The sequence below is a fragment of the Rana temporaria genome, chromosome 7, assembly GCF_905171775.1.
Source record: "Rana temporaria chromosome 7, aRanTem1.1, whole genome shotgun sequence".
Classification (NCBI taxonomy): Eukaryota; Metazoa; Chordata; class Amphibia; order Anura; family Ranidae; genus Rana; species Rana temporaria.
The window spans coordinates 117,584,255-117,603,880 of NC_053495.1; the positions used below are offsets into that span (position 1 = coordinate 117,584,255).

General features: G+C 41.6%; 1 protein-coding gene across 4 annotated transcripts in view; it reads left to right on the forward strand.

Moving 5' to 3' along the window:
• The window catches only part of DENND1B (DENN domain containing 1B), a 324,137-nt gene that overhangs the window by 212,641 nt on the left and 91,870 nt on the right, over nucleotides 1–19,626 (forward strand). For all 4 annotated transcript variants that reach the window (XM_040359884.1, XM_040359885.1, XM_040359887.1 and 1 more), the window contains one exon: nucleotides 18,807–18,852. In XM_040359884.1, the coding sequence (XP_040215818.1) occupies nucleotides 18,807–18,852 (46 nt within the window). The remainder of the gene's footprint in view (nucleotides 1–18,806; nucleotides 18,853–19,626) is intronic.

Genomic DNA, 19,626 nt, shown 5'->3' on the forward strand with positions numbered 1-19,626 from the left:
TATTTTTGACCCCAGATCTCACCTGTCATGCTTTTTTTTCTATTAAAAGGGATGTTTACATTCCTTGTAATAGGAATAAAAGTTATCCAATTTTTTTTTAGAAAGGGACAGTGTAAAAATAAAAGGTTAGATAAATAAGAGAATTTTTTTTTTTTTTTTTTTTTAAAGCATCCCGCACCTCCGAGCACACGCAGAAGTGAATGTATAAGCAAGTCATGCCCACATATGTAAACAGTGTTCAAACCACACATGTGAGGTGTCACCATGATCGTTGGAGCAAGAGCAATAATTCTAGTTCAGGAATCCTCTGTAATGCAAAACTGGTAACCTGTAGAAATGTTTAAATGTTGTCTATTGAGATTTTAAATGGCAAAGTTTGTCGCCATTCCACGATCGGGAGCAATTTTGAAGCATGACATGTTAGGTATCAATTTACTCCACGTAACATTATCTTTCACACTATAGAAAAATACTTTACTGTTTTCTTATTTTTTTGTTCAATAAAGTGTTTTTTTTTTTTTTTTATTGCAACGATCTCAGTGATGTCAAAACATAGTTTTAGAGGAGGATTTTAAAGCATGACATGTTAGGTATCTATTTACTTGGCATAACATCATCTTTTATATGTTACCCAAAAATTGGGTTATATATTGTATTTTTTTTTTGCATTAAAAAGTGTATTTTTTCCACCCAAAAATTGCATTTAAAAAATCGCTGCGTAAATACTGTGTGACATAATAAATTGCAGCAACCGCCTTTTTATTCTCTAGGGTCTCTGCTAATATTAATATATGTGTGTGTGTGTATATATATATATATATATATATATATATATATATATATATATATATATATATATATATATATATATATATATATATAATTAAAACTTCAGGTGGGTTACTTCCCTCTCTAATTTTCATGTAGTGGAGAAAATGTCAGGGTGGGCTCCCAATCTTCCACCAATTTCAATAGAAACGACAAAGGGACATATGCTCCAGTTGCTAACGATTTTACTTTAGTCTTCAAATCATGTAGACAAACGGCAAAATTAGCTACTGTACAGGTTCAAGCATCCCTGCACTTCATCAGGCTGACAGGCTTAGTGTGATTGTTTGAAAAAAGAATCTCTCTTTATCCCTACATAGGGTGTAACCCCACAGGTGGGTCCCATCCATCCAGATCAGAAACAATCAGAATGGATCAATTGGATCCAAATTAACCCTATGTTAGTTTAAAGAGAGATTACCATCCCATATATAAATCCACGGTCAATAAACATTACAAATAATGCATCAAAAGGTAATATTGAAAATTCGTATGCAGCCAAAATTGCATGAAAAAAATCTCGAAAAATATCAAAAATAACCAAAAAAACAGAAAAAACACAAACAAAAATAGAAACATCAAGTTGTGACTACATTTTCCTTATAGTATCATGATTCTAATTAGGGATATATCAGTCCAAAAGATAAATCATAATTTTCTGTAGATCTCCTGAGTACATCTCATGTCTTACAGCTGATAAGTTCCAATTGTATCTGAAAAGGAAAACATACAAAACACCAAACCTCTCTCTGTTTGAGCTTTAAAATCCTGTCACCCCCTCTCCTGTCTCGTGGAACTTCCTCTAATACCATAAATCGCAGGTCTGAATCCTGATTTTAAAGCTCAGAGAGAGGTTTGGTGGATAAAGAAATTACGATCCCTTCACCCTGAAGTAATGAATAGGGATTATGATTTATATCTATTTCTATGAGTGATCAATTAGGCATTTTGCATGTTTTCCTTTTCAGATTAGTTATAATCGTATCAGATGTAAGACATGAGATGTACTCAGGAGATCTACAGAAAATGATGATCTATCTTTTGGACTGATTTATTCCTAATTCGAATCATGATACTATAAGGAAAATTGAGTCAAGACTTGATGTTTCTATTTTTTTTTTTGTGTTTCGGCTTTTTTGATTATTTTTGATTTTTTTGATTGATTTAGATTTTTTAGATTTTTCTAGATTTTTTCATGCAATTTTGGCTGCATACGAATTTTCAATATTACCTTTTGATGCATTATTTGTAATGTTTATTGACCGTGGATTTATATATGGGATGGTAATCTCTCTTTGAACTAACATAGGGTTAATTTGGATCCAATTGATCCATTCTGATTGTTTCTGATCTGGGCGGATGGGACCCACCTGTGGGGTTACACCCTCAGATGTAGGGATAAAGAGATTTTTTTTTTCAAACGATCACACTAAACCTGTCAGCCTGAGGAAGAGCAGGGATTCTTGAACCTGTACAGTAGCTTCTTTTGCCGTTTGTCTACATGATTTGAAGATTAAAGTAAAATCATATGTCCCTTTGTCGTTTCTATTGAAATTGGTGGAAGATTGGGAGCCCACCCTGACATTTTCTCCACTACATGAAAATTAAAGAGGGAAGTAACCCACCTGAAGTTATAATTATATATAATTATTAGCAGAGACCCTAGAGAATAAAAAGGCGGTTGCTGCAATTTATTATGTCACACAGTATTTGCGCAGCGATTTTTAAAATGCAATTTTTGGGTGGAAAAAATACACTTTTTAATGCAAAAAAATACAATATATAACCCAATTTTTGGGTAACATATAAAAGATGATTTTATGCCAAGTAAATAGATACCTAACATGTCATGCTTTAAAATTGGGCACACTCGTGGAATGGCGCCAAATTACGATACATAATCTCTAGGCAACGCTTTAAAAATGTTGACAGGTTATTAATTTTAGAGTTACAGAAGAAGTTAAGTGCTAGAATTATCTCGCTATAATGTTTGTGACGATACCTCACATGTGTGGTGTGAACACCATTTACATATGCTGGCGCGAATGACCTTTGTGTTTGTTTCTGCGTACAAGCACAAGGGGACAGGGGCACTTTAAAAAAAATGTTTTTATTATTCTTTATATTGGGCCAGATTCAGGTAGATCCGTGCAATATTTGCGTGGGCAAAGGGCAACGATTTTTGCTCTGCGCCCACGCAAATATTTTGAAATGCCCGCGATTCACGGAGCAGTAGCTCCGTAAATTGCGCGGGCGATATGCTAAATAGCCCGGCGTAAGGGCGCCTAATGTAAATGATCCCGCCGGGGGCGGGAATCATTTAAATTAGGCGCGCTCCCGCGCCGAGCGAACAGCGCATGCTCCGTCGGGAAACTTTCCCGACGTGCATTGCGGCAAATGACGTCGCAAGGACGTCATTTGCTTCGAAGTGAACGTGAATGGCGTCCAGCGCCATTCACGAATCACTTACGTAAACGACGTGAAATTTAAATTTCACGAGCGGGAAGGGCAGCTATACTTTAGCATTGGCTGCCCCTGCTATAGCAGGAGCAGCCTTGCGCTAAAGTCGCCGTACGGAAACTCCGTACCTTGCGTGCGCAGGGCCCGTGCAACTTTTGTGAATCGGTGGTAGTATGCAATTTGCATACTATACGCCGATCACAATGGCCGCGCCCCCTAGCGGCCAACGCAAGAATGCAGCCTGACATATGAAGGCATAAGGAGGCTTATGTCTGTCATATCCTAGGCTGCAGTCCGCGTAGCGATGTTCCTGAATCAGGGGCATTCGCTACGCGGGAGCAAAACAGCTATTGCACCGCGCAACCTATGGTTGCGCGGGCGCAATAGCTTCTTGAATCTGGCCCATTGTTTTTATTCTTACACTGTCTCTTTTTTTTTATCACTTTTATTCCTATCACAAGAAATAGAAACATCCCTTGTGATAGAAATAAGGCATGACAGGTCATTTTTATGGAGAAAACTGGGGTCTATAAGACCTCTGCCTTGGAAAGCATAAGAAAAAAGAAACATTGATCTCTGCTTTCCAGGGGAAAAAGGCAGTGTGTACATCTGCCAGAGCCAGGAGTGATGTCATGACATTGCTTCCAGCTTCCCAGGATGATGGCGACCATCCGGCCCATGGCCAGCTCTGTGGTAACCCAACATCGGATCCCGTGCTCTCTGATCACATGGAAGAGCCCAGAGAGGTGGGAGTACATTAGAGGGAATCACCGGCTGAAAATAAATTTTCCAGGACATCATATGACGTCCTACGGTTGGAAAGTGGTTCAAGAACCTTAATTGGTATTAATCTGTTATAAGTAAAGTTCCACAAGTTTGAAGCATTAAACAAGAATTTAAAAAAAGAAAGAAAAAACTAGACATAGAGAGCCATATCACCTCTATCAGTTGCTATGCTGTTGAAATAAATCTCTGATGGGGAAAATGCCTACGTGCTTGCCCACAGGCTTGCTATCACATTTTCTATGCAGGCACATGTGACTTTGTTCTTCCCAGGACTTGGAGACAATGTAAAGAATTCACTTAATAGGATAAACACATTAGTAGTTTAAAAAAGGGCTTCAGTCAGGTTCCAAAAAACTAAAAGTCAGCAGCTTACAAGAACTGTAGCTGCTGACATTTAATAAACTGGCAATCACCTATCCAGGGATCCAATGCCATCCCCAACCAGGCTGCAATGCACCCTGTGAATGGTCCAGCAGCCTTCCTGGACCTGTGAAGTGCCAGAAGGTTGCGGGCAGGGAGAGTGGGGTTGAACTTCCGCTCGAATCAGAAGTGGTAATACCCTTGACCCTATATTCTCTGCACTCCTGGCAATCTCGTAAACATCCCCTTTCCTCCCTCGGATCACAACCTCATCTGTTTCACAGTATCTTTGTCTTCGGTCACCTATCCCTCCAAGCAACAAACTTGTGGAAACCTTTAACTCTTCTCTTCTCTATTCTGCTACTGACCACCTCTGACAAAATCTCTCCCCTTTCCTGTCCTAACCTGGCTATTTCTATCTACAACAGTTCAGTCTTATCCTCACTGGATGCACTTGCTCCTCTTACTACACACAGAGCCCGGCCCTGACCATTACAACCCTGGCAAACTGACAACACCAGAAATCTCAAACATTGCCATGCTCTTGAACGATTGTGGCGTAAAACCACATCCTTGCAGGACTTCACCCCAGATAAATCTCCCCCTAAAATACAATGTCTGCCTCTATACTGCCAAACAAACCTACTTTCTCTTTCGTTCATGGACGGACACAGCCTTAATCTTGACAACGTGGGAAATAGCCTTCCTTTAGGAGTGACTAGGCAGAAAGTGTTAACAACTTCAAAGCTGAACAGCCCCGCCCAGGGTGCGATCCTACTGACTATATCCCCTCAGCCTGCACCAAGCAGTTCTGTTTTTTTCTGCCTAGTTAAGGAGAAGACATGGCTCCCTTCGGGCCCATAGGCCTGAAGGCTTTATTTCAAATCTACTTTGGATTTTTTTTTAAATTTTTCCTGTGATCTTCGATCCTTGTAGTCCCCCCAGTTTCGGCCATCGAGCGTGTGCCGACCACAGCTACGCACTGGGTCGTCCCGTCGCTCTACGGGTGGCCGTTGAGCTAGACGCTCCAGGGCACACATATGACCAGTCTATAGGGCCGAGTCGCAGCAGCCGGGCCGACAGTTACCGCCGTTACCATGCGGGAGATGGCCTGTCTAGGATAACTTCCAGCACAACCCTCAGGAAGGGTAAGTAATAATCCCCTGCTTCGGCAGGAAGACAGAGCTGGGCATCCCTGGAGAGGTGAGTAAAGAGCCTTATCCCCCTTCTCCCCTCCCTACCTTGCCTACCTTCTTAGACTCTCTGTGCTAGCTGCTGGGCAGGGGTTCCTCTGGGGAGCTTAACTTGGGGAACCATAAGTCACTAAATCAGTGTATAAAGCTGCATAAGAGATTCTGCTTACCTGTGTGTCCTGCTCCATGCTGTCTGCGGCCAAGTTTGGTGTGTCCATCCTGTATTTCTTTACTTGCACTGGCGGCCATATTCTTGTAGCCGCATCTGTATTGGCCTTTAGCGACGCTCCGCGGCCATTTTCCTGGTGATTTCTGCTGATGTGTACTGACTGCTGCATTTCTCTGCTGCACTGTGGTTTTCTGCCCTGTTGGCCTCTAGTGTCAGATCGGCGGCCATTGTACCATGGATCAGACCATTTAAAGATGGCAGATGAACAGATACACGCTGCTGACTGAGCAGTCTGAAAGATTGACAAAAATAGCAGCCCCACAAACCGCCTTCGATCCCTGCTTTGGAGAGCACAGATCGACAGACACACTCTGCAGGAAGCAGCTCTGCTATATAAACTATCTACTACGGTTCCTGGGTGGTGAGTCCTCTGGGGGGAACCCCTCGTCTCTGATGCAGCCAGGAGTGGTGGGTTACTTGTTTGGGAGTCCCTGTGTCAGGTGTGCGGACAGCATGGCGTCAGATGCAGACGCTTTTTCCCCCGAGACACCTGAGCTGGCAATTTATGCCCCTGCACCCGATGTGGACGCTATGTCGGCAATCCTAGATGCCTTTGTGGCCTAGGTGGAAGCAGCGTGTGGGAGAATGGGGGCTTGAAAGCGCCCCCTCCTCCCGCCATCTTCTGGGGACAACTTAGATGCAGAGCCAGGTCCAGCTAGCGCTCATGACCCTAGCTCTGAGGTATCTGAGGATGCGGACCAAGATCGCCCAGACAGTGAGGACGACCTCGGACCTAGGTCAGCACGCGTTAGAGCTCTAGTAAGAGACCTTATCACCGCAGTTCGAGATACTAAAAAAAAATAGAGGGGTCTGCAGAAGCAGCAGACGCGCCGGTCCCTTTTGGGTTCCGTAAGGCAACTCGCACTGCTAACCACCATACCAGTGGAGGAGGCTCCCGCCTTCAAAGACCCTGCGTACAAGAAGGCTGAGGCGATCCCCCGCAACCTGTGCACGGTATTGGGTTCGGCGGGACGCCCAACCATAGTTGGGGCCCTGGTGTCTCAGACACTCACTGAATGGGCAAAGATGTTGCTCAATAGGATACAATCACGTCAGGCTTCCTCGAACGAGGTAGCCCTAGCTGACCAACTAGTACACGGCCTAAAATTCATTTGTGAATCAGCCTTGGACACTATTTCTCTGCTGGCCAGAGCTTCAGGTCAGGCGGTGGTGTTACGCTGTCTACTTTGGTTAAAGATTTGGTCCGCCAACCAATCTTCCAAGAAAGCCCTGATGGATTTGCCCTTTAAGGGCGACAGACTTTTTGGAACTTCCCTGGATGACATAATTAAAGATGCTACAGGAGGTGAGAGCACACTGCTCCCACAATCCAAAAAGGGAAAGGTGCCACGCCGTAGGCAAGGGCCCTTCTTTACCGCAAACAAGCGGTTTTTTTCGTCCGCCCAGTACGGCAGGTAAAAGACCACAGGCCGATAAAGCGCCTGCTCAGGGACAGAGACGTCCCGGGTTTCGCACACTCAACAAACCTGCAGACAAAGCTACATCCACATGAAGGTTTGCCCCCACCCATCTCTCGGGTGGGGGGACATATTCGCGACCCGGGGGACATCTCAGGTCCCCGACCGGTGGGGTTGTGAAGCAGTGTCTTCAGGGTACAAGATAGAATTCTATCTTGCCCACCAAACAGATATTTTCCCTCCAGCTACAACCGACTCGTCGGGAATCCCTATTAGGGACAGTTCAAGATCTGCTGAAACGCGGGGTGGTTATTCCTGTCCCAGTACAGGATCGGTTTCAGGGGCCGGGATACCTTCTTGACCTCTTACAGTCTGTTTTTTGCTCGCAACACTCCACAGAAACTGGCCTACTAAAACTCCGACTGATTTACTAACTGCTAAATGGGCACTACTCCATACTCTTACTACTAGACCTCTCTGCAGCTTTTGATACCGTTGACCACCCACTCATTCTGCGCTATCCTGGTTCTCTTATATATCTCGTGCTCCTTCAGTGTTACCTATAACTCTGTCTCATGCTCTCCACTTCCTTTTTCTGTAGGGGTCTCCCAAGGCTCTGTTCTTGGACCCCTTCTCTTTTCTATCTACACCTCTCGTGCCTTCCTCCATGACTTTTCCATCAAGATCAGTAATGCAACTGTCAGTCCTTCCCCGAACACCAGGGTACTAGGTGTAATCATAGACTCTGACCTGTCCTTTCTGCCCTAAATCAAGTGTGTATATTTCACCTCCATAACATCTCTAAAATTCACCCCTTTTTAACTAATGAAACCACCAAGCTTCTCATTCATTCCCTTGTTATCGCTTGCCTTGACTATTGCAACTCTATTCTCATAGGCCTACATCCCCATAGGCCAAGGATTTGCAATTATCGGCCCTCCAACTGTTGCAGAACTACAAGTCCCATGAGGCATAGCAAGCCTCTGACAGCCACAAGCATGATACCCAGAGGCAGAGGCATGATGGGACTTGTAGTTTTACAACAGCTGGAGGTCTGCTAATTGCATATCCCTGCCATAGGCTATCCCCTCTTCAGTCTATCATGAATGCTGCTGCCAGACTCCTCTACCTTACCAACAACTCAGTGTCTGCCACCCCTTTCTGCCAATCCCTCCACTGACTTTCGATTGCCCAGCAAATTAAATTTAAAATGCTAACAATAACATACATAGCCCCAAGCTACATCACCAATCTTGTGAAAACAAATATATATATATCAAAATAATATATATTGAGGTAGGACTTTTTGATGAGACCATCACTCAGAGGTACGTAGGTCTCCATCCCATGTAATTGATGGAGGAACGAGAAAGGGAGGGGAGAAGGCTGGGGGTGGTGGGACTTTATATGAAACATCACATGTGGGTAGGTTGAATCAAAAAAACAGCATCATTTTATTATATAATTTAATTGAGCATAGTGCATTGGAGGCTTCAAAAAATTGATATTGGGTACATAAAATAGCATATAACATGATTGGTAATGACATACATAAAATATCACATGATTGGTAGTCACATAATATCATTGATAACATAATAAGAACATTAATATACATGATATACAGCAATAAACGCAAAGAAATATAAAAAATTGTATACAATTAATTGATGTTTCAACCACATAAAAACCCATGGTAGGTACATGACTGCTGAGATATGGTATCAAAAAGAGGGGCTTAATGCATTTTGTGGACTTAATCCACTCATCAGGAGCAGGCTATACAGTAAAGGTACCTAAAAAGAATAAAAGATTGATAATCAATGGTAATTGACTAAAATAAGGAAAGAGAACCAAAGAACTTAGTCCCAGCTCTCTTACCTATAAGTAGAATAGGATACAATCACGTCAGGCTTCCTCGAACGAGGTAGCCCTAGCTGACCAACTAGTACAAGGCCTAAAATTCATTTGTGAATCAGCCTTGGACACTATTTCTCTGCTGGCCAGAGCTTCAGGTCAGACGGTGGTGTTACGCTGTCTACTTTGGTTAAAGATTTGGTCCGCCAACCAATCTTCCAAGAAAGCCCTGATGGATTTGCCCTTTAAGGGCGACAGACTTTTTGGAACTTCCCTGGATGACATAATTAAAGATGCTACAGGAGGTGAGAGCACACTGCTCCCACAATCCAAAAAGGGGAAGGTGCCACGCCGTAGGCAAGAGCCCTTCTTTACCGCAAACAAGCGTTTTTTTTCGTGATGGTGAAAAAGTGGCCCATCTGTCGGCAAGGTCCCACCAAAGCCACGCTGGCATGCAGAGAGAGAGGAGGCGACCTAGACCGAGCGACTAGCGCTCTTTAAATAGGCGCCTGTCCTCCCTCGTGTTGCACGCCAGATGGAGAGACACAAGCCGGCGTGCGGCGTCAAGAGATGACGTCACTGCTATGGCGTATGAGTGTGGCTTTGACGCACAACGAGTGCGAGCACCCAATACCGCGGAAGAGGGATAGCCGTGGTGTGCGTCACAACTCCCGGGAGTGAGAAGAAACACTCCCCATAAATGGCTTCATAAAAAATAGATAATAACAACAAAGACGCTAACCAAGTATAATATTTACCTACGCTGGCACTGGAAAACTGTCAACAGATGGTCATGGAATATTAAAAAGTAAACAATGTGTGTTTCCATCCCTAATACATTGTGAAAACAAATATATATATATATATATATATATATATATATATATATATATATATATATATATATATATATATCAAAATAATATATATAGAGGTGGGACTTTTTGATGAGACCATGACTCATAGATGACTCATAGAGGTACATAGGTCTTCAACTTTTTAGGTGCCTTTACTGTATAGCCTGCTCCTGATGAGTGGATTAAGTCCACGAAACGCGTCGAGCCCCTCTTTTTGATACCATATCTCAGCAGTCATGTACCTACCATGGGTTTTATGTGGTTGAAACATCAATTAATTTTATACAATTTTTTATATTCGAGTTCATTGCTGGTTCATCAATTATCGTCTATATTGGTGTTCTTATTATGTTATCAATGATATTATATGACTACCAATCATGTGATATTTTATGTATGTGATTACCAATCATGCTATTTTATGTACCCTATATCGATTTTTTGATGCCTCCAATGCACTATGCTCAATTATATTATTTAACCCCCCTGGCGGTATCCCCGAGCGTGACTCGGGGTTGATTTTTCATGTTACGATCGGTATCCCCGAGTCACGCTCGGGGTAGACATGCAGAGCCTGCAGCGTGCGCTGGCTTACCTTCTCCTGGATACAGCGATGTCACCACGCTGTGTGAGCGAGCGGGACCTCGCTCGATTCACACAGCGTCCTCCTGTGCCGCCGATCTCCGTTCCCTGCGACGTTACGACGCACGGGAGCGGAGATCGGCGCCAAGTTCAAAAAAGTTAACAAACAATTTACATACAGTATACTGTAATCTTATAGATTACAGTACTGTATGTTAAAAAAAAACACCCCCCTTGCCCCTAGTGGTCTGCCCAGTGTCCTGCATGTCATTTTATATAATAAAAACCTTTTTTTCTGCCTGCAAACTGTAGATTGTCCATAGCAACCAAAAGTGTCTTTTTATGTCAAAAATGGTTTTAGATCAGCTAGAAAACAGCGATAATAAATTATAATCACTTGCAGAATTGTGCGATAGCGATTTGCGGGGAAATTCATCATAAAAAAAATAAAATAATGACAGCATCAATTCTGCAACTGAGCAAATTTCCATGATTTTGAGTTGATTACATTATTGAATCATTTTTATTTTAATTATATTATTACTTGCTATAGTTATTTATAATTATTTATTATATTATAATTTAAAATTTTGTTTTTAAAAAAATGTCATACCCGGGATGCCTATTAGATTCTTGTTTGGTCAGATTTAAGTGAGTTATTCCTAAAAATCACAGGCCTACAGTATAAAACACCAAATTTCCTTGCAAATAATTGTACCGCTTTCAGCATGTTTTTTCAGACAGAATCATACCGCCAGGGAGGTTAATAAACTTATGCTCTTTTTTGATTCAACCTACTCACATGTGATGTTTCATATAAAGTCCCACCATCCCCAACCTTCTCCCCTTCCTTTCTCCCTCCTACATCACCAATCTTGTTTTCAAATATCACTCAACCCATCCTCTCTGCTCCTTTCAAGACCTCCTGCTCTCAAGCTTCGTTGTCTCCTCCTGCCATGCTCAAACTTTTCAAAAGCCTCTACCATCCTCTAGAACTCTCTGTCACGCTATCTCCTCCTTGTCTGGCTGCCTTCAGGCAAACCCTGATCCTCATCTCTTCAGGAAAGCCTATAACATCTCCAACTAACTGAAATGTTATCACTTCCATCTGCTCATTCCTCACAGGTATAACCTCTTGTATCACTTGCCCCACCCTATTAGATTGTAAGCTCTTATGAGCAAGGGCCCTCTTAACCCTCTTGTATCTTATTGTATTGTAATAGTAATTCATCGCTGTATATTTGAAAGCGCTGCACAAACTCTTGGCACTATATAAATCCTGTATAATAATATTTAGTGGCAGTGGGTACTTGCCAAAACCCCAAAATATTCCAAATTTTGTAGACGAGGGGGGAGGAGGAGGAAGAGCAGACCATCCCCTTTTGGGTGAAAGGGGAAACAAGGACAGGTAAATTCAAAACCATGGTTACTCACTTTCTTTCCCTTCAGGTGTCCAGAATTTCACAAAAAAAAGCCAGTAGTTCAAATAAAACCCTTTCCAGACTGGCTTTGGGGGTGATTTAATAAAACTGGAGCGTTTAGAATCTGGTGCAGATGTTCATGGTAGCCAATCGGCTTCTAACTTGGCTTGTTCAGTTAAAGCAGGGGTGTCAAACTGGCGGCCCTCCAGCTGTTCCGAAACTACAAGTCCCATCATGCCTCTGCCTGTGAGAGTCATGCTTGTAACTGTTAGCCTTGCAATGCCTCATGGGACTTGTAGTTTTGCAACAGCTGGAGGGCCGCCAGTTTGACACCCCTGAGTTAAAGTATCACTAAAGACAAAACTTATTTTTTTAGTTTTGGATAGAATGGAGATAGAGTGGATTAAAAGCCCCATCCATTTTTATTGCTATCTGTGTTCCCTTTACAGATATTCTCCTTCTCTTTTTGTTCTGTTTACCTTTATCATTGAAAGTGAAACTTAAAGAAATTTCCATATTTTGGGTTGTCCCCAGAAAAGTAATAGAGGGGAAAACTTCCAATGTGGGACACTAGTTCCCCCCCTAAAAAATCCTTAATTTGCAAGAATTTCCCCTCACCCTCCTGTTTGGCTATGGGACAGGAAGTGAAAGGAAATCTCCACAATGGAACACAGATAGCGAAAAAAGGATGACAGGGTTTTTTTTTTTTATTTACCCATCCCTCGCTCTAAAATGTCAAAAATGTTTTGCTTATAGTTCTACTTTAAGCTTTGGCAATAAAACCTGAAAGCTGGTTGGTTTCTGTGCAGAGCTGGACCAGATTTTGCACTCTGCAGTTTTAGTAAATCCTACCCGTTTTCTTCCATTTTAAGAGTGAATATTGTGCGAAACAATCATTCCAAATGCTTCCCTCGAACCATTGACTTCAATTCAGTCTTGGCAAGTTATGTGTGGTGAGGTGGTGGCGTAGTCTTCGTCGTCCTTGTTTTTTTTTTTTAAAGAATTAACCTGGTATTTCAAGTAGATTTGATCATTAAAAGCAAAGTTCTGCCATACCGTTTGGTTAAGAAGTCATTACATGTAGTCCTGATAATGATTCCCTAGATTTGAAAATGGAAAATCATGTGGCAAATCTTCAGCTCAAATATACTAACAGCCCATTTACTGGATAGTGGGATCCTTTATTTGTTAAAGTATTATCTCTTGCTGCTTAATTTGCAGTCCTATCCATACTTCATGCCCTAAGGGGTAGGGGACATAAGTAAAATTATACTGTCACTACGTCAGTGTGGTCTGTGACATGTGGGTGGTCTGTTCACTTTAATAACCACAAAAATGAATTTGTTGTTGCTGCATCTTTGTTAATTATTTTAGTACAGAGATGAATTGTTTTAAAAAAGGATTCGGAAAGCTTTAGATTTGCTTACAACTGTCTTGTATCTCTTCAGTATGACTTAATCTGGACAGATCAGCAGCCAGGGAGTTTGAATCTGCTACTTTTCTGTGACTTATTAGTCCGCTAATCAAATTTGGGACATTCCAGTGACAGTTATAAATTGGCATTCTGGCAGTGTAGAGTGAAGACACAAAACACCCTGTCTTTGGTCTGAGATGGGGGGGGGGGGGGCTAACCCCTTTTGCACGCCAACATTTTAATCTTTCTGTTTTAGAAGATACACATGATAAACAGATCAGTAGCTATTTTTTCTAGTATAAAGGCAGTACAGTAAAACCTTGGTTTGAGAGTAACTTGGTTTGTGAGCGTTTTGCAAGACAAGCAAAATGTTTTAATAAATGTTGCCTTGATTTACAAGCTATGTCTTGATATACAAGTAGTGTCATGTCACAACTGAGTATAAAAAAAAGAAGAGAGGAGCCTCTAAGTGTAGCAATATGGTTACATTTAAAGTGGCAGTAAAGTCTTTACTACCACTTCTACCTACAGGTAAGCCTATAATGAGGCTTACCTGTAGGTATAAAGAATATCTCCTAAACCTGTACGGTTTAGGAGATATTCCCTTCGCAATGCGCCGCTGACTGCAGCAGCGCATGCGCAGCGGGGATCCTCGGCTAGAGGCCCGGCAGCCACCGGACCTTCCCGGAATGAAGTCTTCCGCCCGCATGCACGGGAGTGACGACATTGCCGCTCCAGCCAATCCCAGCGCTGGAGCGGCGATACCCGGAAGACATGCCGAGGCAAGATGACATCTCGCTCAGCGTGGACCAGGTAAGTTCTACACACCTCGTTCCAAGGTAAGTATTTCATAATGAGCTACTATGCGGTGCATACTAGCTCATTATGCCTTTCAGGTGTAAAAAATAAATAAAAATAGTTGCGGGTATACAACTGCTTTAATGAAGGTGGGTACATTTAATGAAGGTACAACTTATTGCTACACTTAGGTGCCTCTCTTCTCTTTTATACCCTGTGAAAAAATGCTTTGATATACAAGTAATATATGTGATTGTCACCGGCGCAAAAAACAGGTTATATTATATTGACCTGCTGCGGTACTGTGTAAACCTCCAAAAAGGTTTATAAGTGAAAGCAAAGAAATGTGGTTACTGCGCTGGTCTAAATGTGCAATGACACAAAATAGTAAATTAAATCTGATACAATAAAGTGCTGAATCCAGTGCAGTGATATGCGTGATAAAACACAATAAATAACTATACAAATAAATAAATAAGTAAATAAATTGCAATGTCCAGCTGTCACCAGCAAGTGCAACTACTGTGCCACCAAACAAGATTTAAATAAATAAATAAATAACAGTAAAAAATCTCACAAGCATGTGACTAAATAAATATCAAAATTTCATTCTGTTAGACATATGAGATATATACGTGATACTGTGTGCAACTAATTTACCAACAAACAGATCTAAATTAATATAAATATATATAAATATGGGTACAAAGTGCAAAGTCATAACATATGTGCAAAAAGCTTTTTAAAGTTCATGTGCCTGTATAACACAACTCCAAAATTGCCTGGAAAACCAGCAACTTGTCAGTTTGGAATCCAGTAAAGGGAAAAAAAGTTTTATGGTAGTTTGTCCTGGAGTTATATCTCATACATCTAGGGTGCCGCTATCTCTTCCACACGACGGAAACAAGTGCTACCACCACCAACTGCTGAAATACACACTCACCAGACCCCAGCTGGTAATAAGCCCAAAGCTTATTCCTTTATGATCGATTGTGTCCTCTTTTCCTCTCTCACAAGATTTTCCTTTGTGCCTCAAAAAACAGGGGGCTCATCATAGTATAGTATGTTTTTAAAAGGTTTATTTCTTTAAAATGTTTAAAATCAAACTACTCACAAAGGAGGTGCTTTAACCAGCACCTGGTGTATTTGGCAGTATCGGGAAGCTCTTTCCTGATGACGCAGACTTGCGAAACGCGTAGAAGCCAGGTGGACAACGCATAGAGGGGGTATATCTGACCAGCGGAACCACAAGTGTAGCAGGAGCCGGGCGCGCAACCCAAAGACAAGCTGGTGAGCGGCTGTCCAAACCCGATACTGCCAAATACACCAGGTGCTGGTTAAAGCACCTCCTTTGTGAGTAGTTTGATTTTAAACATTTTAAAGAAATAAACCTTTTAAAAACATACTATACTATGATGAGCCCCCTGTTTTTTGAGGCACAAAGGAAAATCTTGTGAGAGAGGAAAAGAGGACACAATCGATCATAACGGAATAAGGCTTTGGGCTTATTACCAGCTGGGGTCTGGTGAGTGTGTATTTCAGCAGTTGGTGGTGGTAGCACTTGTTTCCGTCGGGTGGAAGAGATAGCTGCACCCTAGATGTATGAGATATAACTCCAGGACAAACTACCATAAAACTTTTTTTCCCTTTACTGGATTCCAAACTGACAAGTTGCTGGTTTTCCAGGCAATTTTGGAGTTGTGTTATACAGGCACATGAACTTTAAAAAGCTTTTTGCACATATGTTATGACTTTGCACTTTGTACCCATATTTATATTAATTTAGATCTGTTTGTTGGTAAATTAGTTGCACACAGTATCACGTATATATCTCATATGTCTAACAGAATGAAATTTTGATATTTATTTAGTCACATGCTTGTGAGATTTTTTACTGTTATTTATTTATTTATTTAAATCTTGTTTGGTGGCACAGTAGTTGCACTTAGCACTACGCAATAGCACACGCTGGTGACAGCTGGACATTGCAATTTATTTACTTATTTATTTATTTGTATAGTTATTTATTGTGTTTTATCACGCATATCACTGCACTGGATTCAGCACTTTATTGTATCAGATTTAATTTACTATTTTGTGTCATTGCACATTTAGACCAGCGCAGTAACCACATTTCTTTGCTTTGATATACAAGTGCTTTGGATTACGAGCATGTTTCTGGAACGAATTATGCTCGCAAACCAAGGTTTTACTGTACTTGCTGATGTTTGCTATGAACAGATAGGATGATGAGCCAATTGCCACCTTCAGCTCTTTTTCCCTAATCTTACATAAATAAATATTTCAAACTTTCCTCATGTTAAAATTTGAGCGGCAACACAAAGAAGTGTTTTATCTAAAATGACTACATAACAGAACGTCATATAATTCTAATAAAACAGCATCAGTCTGTAAATGACAACCACACACTGAGGGAATTAATTTACTGTTACTGTATGGAGCAACTCCCCTTCTCAGCACGTGGTAGCTGAGCTAGTATGGCCATATAAAAAAAGTTCAGCTTCTAGGATACATTGGAAGATGTTCTGTAAATAAGAGCAATGAGATGTCTGCTTTTGATCCAATCACAGCTTGGAATTGATCCTAGATGAGGCTGCTTTGCTCAATTGTAGTGTAGCCTGCAGATAGGTATAGGACCTGGCTGTTGTATCTGGCAGGGGTGCCTGTGTCAAAAGGCTTGAATTGTCTGTCCAGACTTGTCTAGGGTTCAGGTTTAAGCTTGCCAGACATTGAACTTCATGGTAACTGCTTGGCATTGGAAGTAAATGAGGAAAAATAGTGGTTATAGTTGACTGTTCCTTATTTAAAAACAATATCCTAGTTAGTCTTTTAGACCAGCATTCTTTAACAAAAAACACATGTTCATCCATGCACTGGTTCTAGGGCCTTCAGGAGCAGTGCATTTCCTCTGATAAGGTTCCTTCTCTTTAATTTGATGCACTGGAGCAGAATGGAGTGTGATGGAAACTGTATAAAAGGAGTAGTACCTCTGCTTCTTTCTCCATGATCATAAGCACGGCTTAAATACAAACGTCTTATTTTTATCACACAGAGATATGCCACAGACAATTCAAGTAACTCTCTGGCCCTGCAATCTAATATATTACCAGACTCATACACAATCCTGAGCAACATTGGAAACATGCCAACTAACCTACCTGCCTGCCTTTTTGATTTGTGAAATGCAGTCCAGTGCACTTGGTGGAATCCTATAGGGGTTGATTTACTAAAACTGGAGAGTGCACAAATCTGGTGCAGCTCTACAGTACATAGTAACCAAACGGCTTCTAGTTTTTTGTCAAAGCTTAATGAACAAGCTAAAGATAAAAGCTGATTGGCTACTATGCACAGCTGCACTCTCACCTTTTAGTAAATCAACCTGTAGAGACATGTGAAGAACATACACACTCTTAGCTATGTATATGGTGTCCATGGCAGCCAGATCTGGCAAGGGAGCTAACAACTTACCGTATCCACCATAAGTAAAGGGCTTTATGATATATTTTAATAAGGTATTTGAAATAGTTGATGTTCAATGGTTTGTTTTATTTAGCTAAATATAAACTTAAAGGAGTTCTCTGACCTAAAACTTTTAACCCCCGCTGTGCCCGGGCTGTAAAACTATACAAAATAAACTTTCACTTACCTGCCTACGATCCCCCGTTGTTCCGATATCGCCGTCCCGTTCTCCGGTCCCGGTCTCTTCCGCTTCCTGCGTGTCGGTGACTCATAGTGCGCTCAGCCTATCAGCGGCCGCGACGGGACATTGCTGCGGCCGCTGATAGGCTGAGCGCACTATGAGTCACCGACACGCAGGAAGCGGAAGAGACCGGGACCGGAGAACGGGACGGCGATATCGGAACAACGGGGGATCGTAGGCAGGTAAGTGAAAGTTTATTTTGTATAGTTTTACAGCACGGGCACAGCGGGGGTTAAAAGTTTTAGGTCAGAGAACTCCTTTAACATTCCTGTTTTTTTAAAGAGGTTCTTCAGTCTGTAGGGGAAAGAAAATCAAAGTTAGCAACTACAAATACTGTAGCTGCTAACTTTTATTATAAGGACAATTACCTGTCTAGGGATCCAGTGCTATGCCCACCGAGCCGTTTTTTTCACCCTTCTTTGGGTCCCTGGCACCGGCATGACTTACAGTAAGATGCTAAATTGTATTCAGGCATTAGGATTTGTTTTATCATTTGTCATGAAGGGGTTCATTTTCTGCTAACCAAATATTTCTTATCACTGTTGACTGCATTGTATGCAATGCTGGAGCATAGCAGCCGTACTGTGTATATATACACAGGAATTCTCTTTGTGCACAGCCAGCCCAGCTCCGCTGGATGCTGAAAAATAACAGTACAACCAAAAAATAGAAAGTAAGCCCCTACTTTATATTTTTTGTTTGCTTTATTAGTGTGATTCACATTTAAAAGGGAAGCTGCTATGTGCATTTACATAGGGTTGGCACCTTTTATATTTTGAAATGATTTGAGAAATAACAGTAATGCAGTGGTTTTTAATTTTTACGGTCTTTGTGGTTTTTCTGCTCAAGTAATCTTTATCTTTTTGTTTTTTTGTTTTGCAGTGCCCCTATGCCTTATCTAATTGGAGTTCACTTTAGCCTTTTGGAGGTATGACATTTTACTAAACACACATACAAACCTAGATGGACTGTTGCTGCAGCTGTCCCCTGCCAGCTCTTTAGACCTAAGAACTGAGCAATCAAAGACGGCTGATCAATCAGTTCTTGGGTCTGCTCTGAGCACAGAGTGGTGGCTGAGTCAAGCGCTCACTGGAATGCCGGACTGTGGAGGGGGTGGGTGCGGTGCACAGAGAGGCTGAGCCAGCAGTCAGGCGTCTGGGTAGATCCCAATATTATTGCCGGGATCCCTGCAAAGCTTGGACCGACTCGGTGATGTCAGCAGACAGCAGGCTTTAGGGTTAGGAGTGCAGAACTAAGTGCACTCCAGTGATTTATAGGAGAAATAAAGCCATAAGAGGTTTGGTCATACTAATCCTTTTAAAATGTGACTTTTCTCTACATATAACTGTAGTTCTATATTTTACTGGGAGACTATTTAGGTTTTTTGTGTTTTTATGTTCCCTTATAGAAGCTTGTCATTGCAAGGTCCAGCTTGATAATGTTAAATACTCCTATAATGCATACAATTATAAGGTTGTGGTTATAGTATCAGATAAATGGGAATATGATTTATTTACATTATTTCCTTTAAACGTGAATCTAAATGCAAAGGTTTTTTGCCTTAAAATCACAAAGAAGTTATACTTTCCTGCTCTGTGTAGTGATATTGCACAGAGCAGACTCTTGCCTCCTCTTCTGGAGTGCTTCACTGGCGCTGTCCGTTCTTCCTCTCCTCTGAGTGCCCTGAGTCAGGCTGCGTGCA